This window comes from Melospiza melodia, chromosome Z (assembly GCF_035770615.1).
Source record: "Melospiza melodia melodia isolate bMelMel2 chromosome Z, bMelMel2.pri, whole genome shotgun sequence".
NCBI classification, from domain to species: Eukaryota; Metazoa; Chordata; class Aves; order Passeriformes; family Passerellidae; genus Melospiza; species Melospiza melodia.
This window is the reverse complement of record NC_086226.1, coordinates 79,443,980-79,457,838: the sequence shown is the minus strand read 5'-3', so window position 1 is coordinate 79,457,838 and position 13,859 is coordinate 79,443,980. Positions and strand designations below refer to the sequence as shown.

The 13,859-nt window shown below is 41.0% G+C and overlaps 1 protein-coding gene across 4 annotated transcripts in view; it reads left to right on the top strand.

Moving 5' to 3' along the window:
* The window catches only part of SSBP2 (single stranded DNA binding protein 2), a 135,952-nt gene that overhangs the window by 109,179 nt on the left and 12,914 nt on the right, over positions 1–13,859 (top strand). For all 4 annotated transcript variants that reach the window (XM_063179884.1, XM_063179882.1, XM_063179885.1 and 1 more), the window contains 7 exons: positions 2,910–2,958; positions 3,963–3,998; positions 5,669–5,723; positions 7,259–7,329; positions 8,066–8,144; positions 9,278–9,306; positions 12,107–12,205. In XM_063179884.1, coding sequence (XP_063035954.1) covers positions 2,910–2,958; positions 3,963–3,998; positions 5,669–5,723; positions 7,259–7,329; positions 8,066–8,144; positions 9,278–9,306; positions 12,107–12,205 — 418 coding nt within the window. The remainder of the gene's footprint in view (positions 1–2,909; positions 2,959–3,962; positions 3,999–5,668; positions 5,724–7,258; positions 7,330–8,065; positions 8,145–9,277; positions 9,307–12,106; positions 12,206–13,859) is intronic.

Genomic DNA, 13,859 nt, shown 5'->3' with positions numbered 1-13,859 from the left:
TGAAACTATTTATTGACATAAATGAGAGTTTCCCCAGGAAAAATAAGAAAAGAGTTTTCTGTATGACAAAAAGATTTCCTGGCCTACCAGAAAGAGAGAATATGGGTTGAAGTACTTACACTGTGCTCTTTATAAACACATTTTATCAAAGGGTTGCTCTGAGTTGGGGTTCTTTGAATTGCATTTTCAGGACACGAGGGTGTTTGCTGCTGTAAATTGAGCGCTGTCTCTGACACTGCAGTGAGGGCTGGGCTGGGGCAGTGCCTCAGGATGGAGCCAGATGTGCTCCCCTCGCCCTCTGCCCACTGAGCCTCAGCTGGGGAAATCACATTTCCCCTGCACATGAGGGTGTCCCTTCCCACCTGAGTGTTTTCTGTACTCGACAATTTCCCACTGCCCCCTTCTTCATTTTCTTGGGGTTTTGGCCGTGTCAAGTGCAAAAATGTGTGTTCTACAGAAACAGCTGCTGTTTAAAATCCAGCTTTCCTCCTTGGAATGCAAGGGGAAGCTGCTTTGGTTAAGAGCGGACTATCTGCCATATAAAATGTGACAGTTTTGCTGGGTGAGAAGTTGTTCTTTGTGGTCAGAAAGGGCAGCCTGAGGACTCAGCAGGCAGCGTTTAATGCCCTGCAATCCACGGCTGCAGCACTGCTGGGTGATTCCTGCCTTTGTCGTCAGCAGCACCGTCAGATTCCTGTTGGGCACAGCTGATGCCCAGCCCATCTTCTTCCACAGAATAACTTCATTTTAGGCCCTAAGTTTTTCAGTTGGAACTTGGCACAGCCGTTCGTTTTTAGGAAGATTTCATGTCTCTGCCAGTTTTTGGAAGAAAAAGGCAGATTTCAGGGAGCCTCAGTGTTATATTTCACTGGTGGTTTTTAACACCCTGTGTGACCTGCAGTGCTGTCTCAAGCGCTAAGAATATCTCAGTCATGCCTCAGATTTAAAAAAAAATAAAAGAAAAAGGTGTGATTTTGTCTTTTAACTTCAATTCACAAACTTGAGTCTAGATGTTTCATTTCCTGATGGAATATATTTGCCTCTTGGGAAACTGAAATTTCAGACTTTCATTTTTTCAAGCCAGGATTGACACTTACAGGATAAACTCTAAAAAAATTACAGAAAAAAAATGGTCATAGCCACAGAGACCTTGTGAAGTATTTTGGAATTGGTGCTTGTATGGTTATGTTTTATGACCTTGTTGGTGCTTCCAAAATAAACATTTAGTAAAAGACAAAAGACTCGCTTGCGTGGAATTAAAAAAATTTAAAAATTGCAGTTTGGGAGTCCTAATGTGTGTTTTATAAGCATTTGGCTCCACAAAATCCATGTGGCTTTCCAGCAGAATCTGCTGCAGTGATTTCTAAGTCTGTATTTAAAGCTGTGCAATAAATCTGAAAATTCCAACACCTTTTTAGATGAAAGGTGAGTTCCCATGTCTCAGTGTAATTTCTGAGTTTCCATATTCCTGAGGCTTAACCCAGTTTTGTCTCTGAGTCAGTACATTCACAGAAATGAGTGCAAGGGTTTGGGGTTAAAACAGACTTTTAAATGTTGTTACAAACAGTCCTGATTTTTCTGAAAGAGGGGATCCAATAAACCACTGAAAAATAACAAAAAGAACAGCAAGACCAAAAAAAAAAAAAATTAATATTTCACTACGTGATCATCAGCAGAGGGGAAGTTGCTGAATATTTGACCTGAGGAGCATTTTCTCTCTCAGTCTGTCTTTGAATGATGCAGAAAAGACCATTCCAACATTCTTGATTTCTATCATTCCAACAATAAAGGCAGTGGAAATAAATAAATTTTCTGTTGATTTCTTCTTTGAGATTGTTCCTTTATAGTTTCATCAACAATGTAATAAAAAAATAAGATTCAATATTAAATCCCTCAGGCAATGTATGCACTTAATAGCTTTTGTTTCTGCAGGACTTAGGGAACTTTCAGAACTCATTAATGAAGGGTGATTCTTTCTGTCTGTTCCAGTCTCTCTCCCATGCCTGGCGAGCTGCAGTGGTTAATGTTGCTTTTCTACAGCTAATGAGGCCAAAAGGCCGTTGCAAATGTGAAAGTTTTGTCATCTGCTCTGCCTCTCTGTTGTCAGGGCCTTCAGAAAGTGATTCAGCCCTGTTTGTAAATGAGCAGGAGCTCTTGGTACTCCCAGAGATAATTATGGATTTGAGACATTGTGACTGTGAGCATGGAGATTTTGCATCTGGTGTGTCTGAGTCCCCTCTGCATTGTTAAGAGATGAAGCCTCACCCCCAGAATATTTTTCTGGGTTTGGCTGAGGGTGGGAAACCTAAAATAACAGCAAAAGTTGTGAGAAAAACCCTCTGAGGGTTTTCTGGATGTAATACATGACATTTATATCATGGCTGCTGTTGTTGTCATCATGGTCACCATCATCATGGTCACCATCATCATCCTCATCACCACAGAGGGATCATAGCAACCTGTAGGGTTTGTATGGCTTGTTCTTCTACAAATTAGGCGTTCCCAAAACATTTATTAGCTAATTGCACAAGTTTTGCTAATGAAACCTGACAATACTGCAGTATTGTAGATCCACAGTAAATGAATCCATGCTCAGCGCTTCAGGCATGTGCTTAATCTTGTGAGCAAGATCACTGGTTTTATGACTGAACATTTATTTATTTTATGACTGGAATTTATTTTCAGAGTAGTAAATAATTCAATCAACTCACCAAATGACTGAATAGCAGTGCCACAACAAAAATTCTGCTCTTGCATTTTAACTTAGTGTAGTTATGGTTTATAAACACACTTTAGCTTGAAAAAAAGCCATTTCCTTCCTCTGGAAACAGATTATTCAGAGTTTTTACCCCAGAGCTGGTCAGAGGATGAGGGTGGTTCTGTGTCTCATCATTCTTCTTCTGTTTCAGGGGCCCTGGGGGTGGTAGACCTTGGCCAAACCCAACCAATGCCAATTCTGTAAGTAAATATTACAAAGATATTTGACATCTCTTGTGTTTAGGGAAGTATCTTCATGCCAGGCCCAGCCCTGCTGTAACATAAAGGTTGTCCTGGCATCCTACACAAACAGGACATTTCTGGTATTTCTCCAGAAGGCAGAAATTCTTCATTTTCATTCAGGGATCGTATATCATTAGTTTAAAAGTGTCCATTTGGGCACTTGTGGATGGATAAGGTGGGTCTGGCTTGCCCTGCTAAACAGTTCTTCCTGGTTTTCTCAATTTTGGCTTTTTAATTCTATTAGTGAAAGTCTTCTATTTTCTTTTGCATAAACTGAATTAAAATTGATATATTTTAGCTGATAGTTAAAGTCTTTTCAGTCCCTGAAATCAATTGGCAAGTTCAGTAATAGATTTATTTGTAACAGTAGTTTGGCTGACAATTGTCTGTAGAGAAATTTGTGTTTGTCAGTGCACTTGTTGCTCCCACAACAGCACTGGCCTGTGTTCCTTTGGGGAGAAAACAGCAAAGGCAGAAACAAAGAAGAAAACAAGGTTATTCACAGGATTTCTCCAGGACAGTGTCCTTCAGAAAACCTAAATAAAAAATGGGAATAAATACCAGTATCTTCTAAGGTGAAAGATGTGGTAGCTTCTTTGCCTTTTGTGGTCAAGATTGTATTGAAAATTAGGTATCTCTCAAGCACATTGGAATTCAGTTTGTGCTTGGCTGACGGAAGTCCTGCTGACTGAAATACAAGTATGTGCTGCCTGAGTCCATGCACCTTATAAACTACATTGCCTTAGTAATCTTACACCTTAACATTCTAATACTTCATTGATTTTTAGTCAATTTTTTGAAATTGCTGAAAAGAAGTGTTTATTTTGACAGCAGAAGCATTTCCCCATGATTTTAGCTGTGTCCTAGGTCACTCCAATTGAATCAGCTCTCACCTGCAGCTGCAGGAGCCCATCCCAGCACAGAGGGACCCAAAATCACTGTTTTTTCTGTTGCTGTTACAGATACCTTATTCCTCAGCCTCTCCTGGGAACTACGTGGTGAGTGCCTTTGTGTGTGTTTGTTGGGCATCACACCTAATTTGGGCAGAGAAACAGCAGCCCAGATGATGAGGGGAGCCCCGTGTGCTGGCTGAACATCTGGCCTGCACCGAGGTTTCCCAGCCCCTCTGGTGCAGATGTGGGTGCTCACCAGCAGAATCGTTGTCAGCCTGCTCCAAACTGCCCTAGTGCTGCCTCACTCCAGAAAAAACCTCATGCCATGAATTGTCTACAGTAATGAGGGACAAAAACCCCCTGGCTTTCTCAGAAAAACCATGCTGTGGGAGAGTTTTTGAACTTCTGCAGGAAAAGGGTGTCAGTGTGTAATGCTGGATTTTGTCTCTGTGAGTAGAGATTAACTTTGTTATTTTAGACTCCCTGTTGTTGTTGCTGTTGCACTCAGGTTATCTGGATGGCTGAGGAGCTTTTCCCAGGCAGATCGTTTACTCTGTTTTTATCACATGCACATGGCTGGTGTCACAGGGCGAGGAGAGAGAATTATATAATTTAAAGCAGTTTATTTTGTCATTTCTTAAAAAAATTAGATGGGAGAAAAGTTATGATTCTTGCAAGTGTTTGTAACTCTAGGCCTCATTTTGTGGCAGCTTGGTGGAAACAGTCAATATTTGCTGTCTCCAAATCAGTTCTTGCAGTGCAGAACTTCACAGAGCTCTCTCTGCTTGGAGGAGGTTTTGTGGGTTTGCCACATTCTATTGTTGAAGAGTTTAAAGACATTTTGGGAATATTTGACTCCACAGCGAGCAACTTTTTGGGGATGAGGGATGGGCTGGAAAGCTCCTCAAAAAGGTTTTTAGTGAAAAGACTTGTTATCTGGAATTACTCGCTTTGAGAACTTAATAAGATTAATCTATATATAATATATTAATATATACTGGTATAAAAACTTATCCACTAATATAGACATATATATAATATGTATAAATATACAAATATATACTTTTTATACATTAATAATATTATGTTCTCAGAGTGAAAATAGTTGATAACAAAAAACTCTCTAAGAGAGGAAAAAACACAAACAAAGTAAGAGCAAATTTAAAATGAGATGAAAAAGTTAATGAGGACAAGTAACTTCTCTCATAAATGGTCAGTTAGTTGTTCCTACATCTTTTTATCTGATGTTTAAAAACATACAGACAGAGCCCTTAAAAAATCAAGTAAGTGAGCTTAGTGCAGAGGTATATGGAGAGCCTGTGATGCCTAGGGAGTCATATGGGTTTGGATAAAATGTGGCTATAAATCCATGGATAAAAGTTTATAGGTAAAAATATATGGACAGGTATCCTGTAAGCGGACAGAATACCCAGACCTTTGTAATCACTGCCACTGAAAAGATATCCCTGTCTGAACAGAGTATCTGCTGTTTTAAATGATAACAAAAGAGGTAAAGTACAGTAACGTCCATATGGCAATGAAAATTATAATTATTTCTAGCAGTTATGTATGTTTTATTAGAGAAAGTCAATATTTATTTGTGTAACAGCCAGAGCATTTTTTGTTTCTTAGTCTTGATCAGATTTGTGACATGGAAGAAACCAAAACTTTAAAAAATAAATGTTCTTTGATATGGCAGGGGGGGTTTGTGTGTCTGTTTTAGGTTTTTTCTGACCTTTTAATTCATGCTAACTGACAGTTTTGACTCTCCCCAGGGTCCTCCAGGCGGTGGAGGGCCACCAGGAACACCCATCATGCCTAGTCCTGCAGGTACTGAAATACACTTGGAAGAAGCAAAATAAAGATTTTAGGAAGTGCATTTTGGAGTTTTTTTTTAAATAATCAAATAACAAAACTCTTGGGTCTATATTTTCTGTATGACGTGGTTTTTTTCCCTACTTGCTACTTGCTGACCTCTCCAGCACAGGAGGGTAGGGAATTTTCCTAACTGGCCATAAAAACTTACTGCACCAGTATATTACTTCATTGAATACAATTCTAGGGATTTAGATACATAAAAATAAAAATGACAACCAAGCCAAATAAAACCCTTCCAAAAAATGAACAAACCAAAAAGGCAACCTAAGGTAAAGATATTTTGAAGTTCTGTGTTGCAAAGCATGAAAACACTTAGAAGTTGGCTACCTGTGGGTTTTGCCAAGGCATTTGCTCACCTGTGAGAGCAGCAGCTCAGAGATTCCACAGGCCAACCATCCCTGTGTGCTCTGGCAGGAGCCAGGACAGCAGACAGGTTTTTTCCCAGAACTGGGGGACAGCCAGGGATGTGTGTTGCACAAGATTCTGGTGGGCAAAGAACTTTTTGCCTGCCTCACTGAGTACTAAAAATGACTTAATAGGCTGATTTTACTTCAGGCTAAAAACCTTTCTGTTTCCCCTTTTCCTCAGACAGCGCCGTAGAATGTTCTAGTGATATGTAGTGCTCTGTATATAATGGAATTATTAGCTTGGATTAATGCTTAGAAAATCATCTTGGAAATATTGATTAGTAGACAAAATCCTTGATTTACCTTCCGGTTGTACGTGGAATATCATTGGGTGTGGAATGGGTCTGGATGCAGAGTGCTGAGCTCTTTTTATTCTCTATGCAGATACTGATTTTCCAGAGTTGCCAATACTTTTTTTTAAATCACACTGTCCCCTTAGGGATGTATACAGACTTTTGTCAGGTCATTGTCCTTTCGGTTTTTGTCATTTTGGGGTTTTTCTGCAAGCATTGCACCAGGCTGCACCATGAAGATAGATCAGCTAAAGCCTCCCTCAGGAGTGAAGGGTCTTTGCACAGTGTTCCATTGAAGACTTGGATATATTCAAATTCATATGGCCTTGACAGGGATGAGAGTAAAAAACTGTGACTCTCGGTCTGTGCAAGGAGAAGCTTTTTATCATTTATTCCAGATGGAAAACAAATTACAGGAAGAACTGATAAGAAACAAACTCCTGTTCTATGAATAATATTGAAGATGAGTGAAGAAATTTAGGACTCCAGGAAACAGGATTTTAGGAATTCAATAGTTAGAGATTCTTGGTGATTTATAAGCCTTTTAACAGTCATGCATAAAGCTAGAGCCCAGTAGTCGTCACTTGGGGACCATGGCAATTATTTCTTTTCATAGGCCTGTTGTGTGGCAGCAGTGGATAGAAAGAGAATAAAACCTGCCTTTAAATTGCCACTGTGTATAGCATTGAGGCACAGTAATAATATGAACAAAATGACAGGAAATGTATGAGGTGAGTAATTTGATTGAAAAGTGTATTTTAGCACTTAAAATAATCTCTTATTACAGATTCAACCAACTCTGGAGACAACATGTACACTTTAATGAACACTGTGCCACCTGGGCCCAACAGACCTAATGTAAATATGAATTTTCTTACATCTTTCTTTCAGTAGTGCAGCCTGTTGTTTATCCAAACACTGTATTCCCAGCAGCTATCATTATTGCTAAGCTTTTCTTTTTTATGGGTGGCTCTTCATTTATGGGCCTCTGGGAAAAAAAACCTGCCTGTAGAACTTAGAAGTAAATATATGTAGATATGCTAAGTCATTATGCAGTAAATTGCAGATTGTTTGGCTATAATGGTAGTACCTTTTAAATGTGTGAAGAGCTAAATTTAAGGTTAATTATGTAATTGGATAGAAACTGCTCAAGTTGTGAAGGTGATGAGGAGCTTTTACAACTTAGGATAGGTCTGGTGGGGTTTGAAAGCCGTTAATTAATCACTGATGGATTTTAGGGAGTTATAAAAGTTCCCTGTAACTCCAGTGGGGCTGAGGCTGAGTTGCCAGCAGCAGTCTGAAAAGCCATACAAAACCAAAACTGAAGTAAAGAATAAATTATGACTCTATTGGATTCCAGCTTACAGAGATGACAGTCTCCAAAAATCATGAAGTTGACCCCAAAAAATGCCGGTTTTCAGTCTTCACAAGACACCTTCTCATAAAGGTCTGAATGGGACTCGGGAGTCTCTTCTCATTCAGAGCTCAGGATTTGTCGTTCCTTTTTTCCCTCCCTTCTCCTGAGGAGTATTGTCTCTTGATTGGGTTGTGTGATAAACAGCTGTGCAGTTATTAACGCCTGCTCCTTTTGTAGTTTCCACTGGGGCCAGGCTCGGACGGACCCATGAGCGGGCTGGGTGCAATGGACTCACACCATATGAACGGATCATTAGGTAACAGTGACAGTAAATGCTGAATTCCCAGTGCCCCTGCTGCTCTCTGGGACCAATTCTTGGAGTTCTGTGGAAGACACGTTGTTAAAATGTACGGGAAAAACTCTGTGTCCATCAGTGAGATGAAGGGAGTGATTTGAAGAGGCTGTGGCAGTGAAAAAAGAAGTAATTGAAGCTCAGTGAGGAGACTTGTTGTGGACAATAACCATTCAGCATAGCCTCTGTCTCCTGAAGAGAGTTCCTTTTTTTGTTTTAGGAAACATGTCCCTGACATTTTGGATTGCTTTATATAGGGACACTTTTGCAGCCTTTCTTTACCTATTACGATCCTAAAATGGGTAGTTGGTTTAACTAGTAATGATGCAAAATTGCATTCAAGTCAATGAAAAACTGTGTGAGGCTGCCACACCTTTTTCTGTCACTTTCTGCAAGCTGAGATTTTTCTCTTCTCAGCTAAAATGAAAAATTCAATTGCAAGTCATGGGAGGATTTTACATGTACCTAGCACATAGTTTATCCTTTTGGGCTATGACAAAATAACTCCTGATAACATCTATGTATCTGGAGTTTTTGGAGAGAGAACTCATATTCCTTCTCAGCCCTAGTTTACCTGGCTGTCTGAGGGAGCTGTTTCAGTCTTCTCCCACAGCTCCATTTCTGATGGTTTTGCTGTGATCTCTTCCAGTTTTGTTCTCAGTACTCTTCCAGAATTTGTCTTCACTGAAAATACATGTCTTTTGCTGCTAAAAAAACACTTCTCTTTGTTCATGCATCCTAAAATTGCATTTCCCCTATTCTCTGCTTTCCCTGAGGTGAGGGCTACAGCATGTGAAAAAAGCCCTCAGTTTTCAATTGTCATGCACTCCCTATATTTAATTTCATTTGGTTTCCATTACTGTGCTCATCAGGATCATCTGTTTTCCTCTAAGAGATACTCAGTACATGTAGTGCAGCAACAGTTGATGGAGCCTCAGACTAATTGAGTGGATTATTCTGTACCAAATGTAAACTTTTACTAAGTTGGTTATTTTGTAAAATGTTGATGTTGCACTATGTATTTTCTGTGGAAAAAAAAAATTATTGGATTAGCTTCAGCTCAAAATTTACTGAGCAATTGTCTGTTTTAATTTCAGGCTCAGGAGACATGGACAGTATTTCCAAAGTGAGTATCTAATCCTATATCTGGAATTTTTAGAGTGTTTCACTCTAAACTCATCTCCTTTGTCTCCGTTATGAATCCTTTCCTTATACACATTTATTATATCATATCTATATTATATATAATTACCTCCAGTTCATAATCTGACTGAGCTTGTTGTAGTTTTTGATGCTCTTAAAATAAATGAAACCAGTTCTAATAATCAGTTCTAGTCAAATGTAAATTTGGGACAATCTCCTTAGGGTGTTGCAGGATTGGGTTTGTCACCTCTCTAAGGTAATGTAAATATCTTAATCCTCGGGATAAATTTCTAAAAACTAGATTGAGAAGTACTTTCAGCAGAAGCACTGTTTTGATGCCACAATCATTACATAGCTGGAAAAGGATGTGAGTTTCATCTGCAGGGATTTTGCATCTACAAAAATAATACTTGAATATGTTACTTCTGTAAAAATAAAACTTCTGTGGATGTGATCGTCATTAACTTAGGAATTAATGAGCCGATGTAGTATTGGTAAAGGGGCATAAATAAAGAGGACCCTGTGTTCTGAAATTTTATAGCATTTTCAGACTCTTCATGATGTGAAGTGATGGATGGAAAAGACCACATTGCCTCAGCTGTGCTGGGCTGGGCTGTGCAGTGAGGGATTCAATAAAAACCTCCTGTGGGATGACCAGCATACAGCACATTTTTATCAAAGCCTGTGGTTTTTCTTCACTATCTTACTGCAAACTGCAGCACTTTTAAGGGGAAAAAATCCAAAACATTTCCATTCCCATGGGATAATTTTTAAAGCCTGTATTCCCCTTTTAGTTGGTCAGTATGTGCTGGTACAGGTATCAGCAGCTCTGAAAACTTGGATCCTAAACAATTGACCTAAAAGTCTCATAATATGTTAGCCTGCATGAATAACTCATGGAAATAAGTTTTGATCTGTGTGTTTTTTAAATAGGTAAAATAAAATTGTTAATTTTGCCTGTAAAACAGCTGTCCATAGAAAATGGATCCAGTCCTGACAGAATCAGTACAGCTCACAGAATTCATTGCTTTCTAGAGAAGATTTTGACTACATTAGCCAAATGGCAGAGCATAAAGTTTTTTATGAACTAAGCTCAGACAAGGGCAGTAAATGAACTGAAATTATGCATGTTAAATAAAAATTACCAACCTGCATTTATTGCAATGCCCATGGAATTTGTGCAGGCACCACGGGCACCCTTGCTTTGGAAAATCCCATTTGGAGCTATAGTGCTGGACCACAAGTGGCCACAAAAGCAGCCTGGGGCAGTCACTGAAATGGGATTTTTTCAGGAATTTGGCCCTTTGGGGCTGGAGTGCTGCAGCAATGGCAGAATGCCAAAGCTTAGTTCTACACAGAGCAACATGAAATAGGGGGAAGTCCCCCGGGAACAAGCAAAAGTGCAGGAGCATCATATAAAATAAATGAGAAGGTGTGTATGTTCCTGGATGTCACGGCCAGCGGGAGGGCTGTGACTGTGCAGCCTGACCTCCCGTGTGACTCAGGCTCTGGGCTGCCCTGAATCAATGCTGCTCATGAGGGCACAGCAGCAGTGGCAGAGCCACGGCCGCGGGTGCAGCCTTCTCCGAGCTGGGGGTCCCTGAATATCTGCTGTGCTGGCTGCACTGGAGAGCAGGCTTGATTAAAGGATGTCAGCTGGTGTCAGCATTGTTATTGTTACTGATGGCAATCACCTCGTCAGGCTTCAGTTGTCCTTGATGCACGTGTTGTCCAGTGGCCTGAGGATCACAGCTGTGGAAGCAGTGAATTAGACTGAAGAAAGCAGAAGGTCTAAGGCAGGGCTTTGACCCAGCTCTCTGCGCTGCATTTCAGGTGCTGGTAAAGAATTTCTGCTTGTAGGTCATGTATGTAATTAGTTCGGTATTTATATTTATATTTATATTGCATTCCAGTTTTCTGAATTAAAAAAAAAAAATGCAACGAAAGAACTGTGATAGATGTAAGGATTTCATTATGAGGCCCATGGTTTCACTGCTCCTTTTCCCTGACTACTCTTTTTCCATCACGAGTCCTCTGAGTAGGAGATGTACCAGTGATGGAAGGAGGATTGCCCGTGGTCCAGGCATGGCAGGGTGCTGCAAAGCAGCTTTGTAAGAGCACCCGACTGATGGTGGTGTGTAAAATAACCATGTGTGAGCTGTTGATGCACATTAATATCTGTGGCAATTACCTTGTTTCAGCCATTCTGCTTCTGAAGTTGCAGAGGTCTCTGTGCACTTCTGTAAGGAAAAGAGTAACAATTAATTTTTGGAAGGCTTTAGATTGTTACTATTTCAGTGAATTGTGACGATGAAGAGCAGCCCTCAGTCCGCAAAGGTCCGTGCAGACCTGATCCATCCTGCCTTTAAGTACATCTTTTGTCTGTCTTTAAGTACATACCCATAAGTCACACGTGTCAGGGCTCACAGATGTGGCTGCATTCAACCACATGATTGAATGTGGTGACAGAACTTCCTCACATCCCTGCTGCAGCTTTTACAGCTTTTCTTGACTTCAGCAAAAGCAGATGCTGGCTGTAGCCTGAAAATGAGGCACAGGTAAATAATCCTTGCTTCAGGGAAGAGAACATTACTTAACAGACTAAAATGAGTGACTGAATCATGCAGAACCCTGCTGGGGCTGATTTCTCATCCTTGAGAGGCCCAGGGCACCTGAGTGCACCAAGTTCTGTGTGGAGCATGCCCTGGGCTCACCTGGTGAGGCTGCAAATGAACCTGAAGCAGCACTGAATCTGTATTTTGTAATCTTTTCTTTTTTAACAGAACTCTCCCAGTAATATGAGCATGAGCAACCAGCCTGGCACTCCCAGGGATGACAGTGAGATGGGTGGAAACTTCCTCAACCCTTTTCAGAGCGAGAGTGTAAGTATCCCATTACCTGGCTTGTTGGACTGCAGAGGTGAACATGTGTCTGTGCTCTTTTGTTTAGAAAAAGAACCTTTACAAGTTTTGTAGTGTGCTTGTAGTGCAGCACTGTGGTCTTGCATGTTTTTTAATAGTTTCTGAAAGTACAGCATTGATTGGAATAAAAAATGCTGTGCAAAAGAGAGCTGAAACTGGAATAGGTGGGAGGCATAGGTTTACTGCAGAAACTCTCAGAGCCACGAGGTCAGTGAAAAAGCAGGATTTACACTGAAGTGTGTGATGAGAGCACCAGCAGATTGCATGTTGCAGTGTGCTGTTACACCCATAAAAGGCAGAGGTTCCAGTAGTGTTCATTCCGGGGGAAATGATGTCTTTTTTTTAATATATGGAACGCTCAAAGCAGCAAAATGTATGTAAACATTTTACAGAGCAAGAGCGTGGTATTGTCATACTCATGTGCCTGAGGCTGGGTTTGTAAATCCACCTCTAGGTCCCTAAATAGGAGAGTACCCTCATTGCCTGTGCCAGTGGTGACCTGCTGCTCAGTAAGCAGCTTCTGTTAGATCTCAGCATACTTGTGTTCCATGGAAAATTTCCTGGGAATCTGATTTTGAGGGCTTTTGGGAGGTTTTCTTTTTCAGGTAGCGAAAAGGAAGAGTTTCTGCCGCTTAGCTGTTGGTGGGCACGCATTCAGGTTGTGTGGAGTGTTGAAGAAAACTGTCATATCCAACCTAAAAAGAGCAGAGTTTAATATCTGCCCAAATGGCAGAAAGCACAGAGGCTCCATGAAACATGGTCCCTGCTCCTGGCACTGTGCAGCCCTTGGCTCCCAGTCTGGCACGCTCTGCTGTGCCCAGGGCAGCCAGGGTCACTGACACAGGGCCGTGGGACAAGAGGACAGCAGTGGTGCTCTGGAGAAAATCAGTGTTCTCAGACCCTCCCTGGGCTCTGGGTGTTTTTGTGCTGCCCGCAAGAGCCAGGGACTCAGATTTCTCAAGGTTTTGTTGAGATGTGTGCCTGCAAGGCAGAGTGGCACATGCCAGGGGTGTCCCTGTCTGCTCCCAGGGACTGCAGGCTCTGTAACATGGATTGCTCCCTCATCCTGGGGAACTGCCTTGCTTTCTGATCCCTGTTTTGCCATTTGGCTGCTCAGAATAGGTGTTATCATGCAGTCCTTTCTCAGGGAGATTTGCTGTTCAGTTCACCAGGAATTTTGGTTAGGGGTAAGTAGCAATTCAGGGCTTACTAACAACTTGAAAGTCCTAACCAACTGGAGAGCATGCTTTCCCAAAGTGATTCTCCAGATACCTTGGCTCAGATACAGGAGATTACTGGAGCAGGTGCTTTGCTTTAAGCCTCAGAGCTGGTAGGCAGACCTCTGTAGTTTACATTACAGGGAAGACCCATCTAAAATACTCATTCTATATGCTTGGGCACTTGGAAATGGCCAGCTTGGAACTGAAGACTTGACGGGATATGTAGGGCACATGTGGTTTTGCACCGGCAAATTTACCTTTCCTTCTGTCAATTTTCAAACTGCTAATCTTCTTGCATTTTAACATTTTCCTCTGCTTAGAGGATGTTAGACCAAATTAACTGCTTTTGCAGTCCACAGTTTTCAATTTAAAAGCAAATTAGGTGTATGGATGTG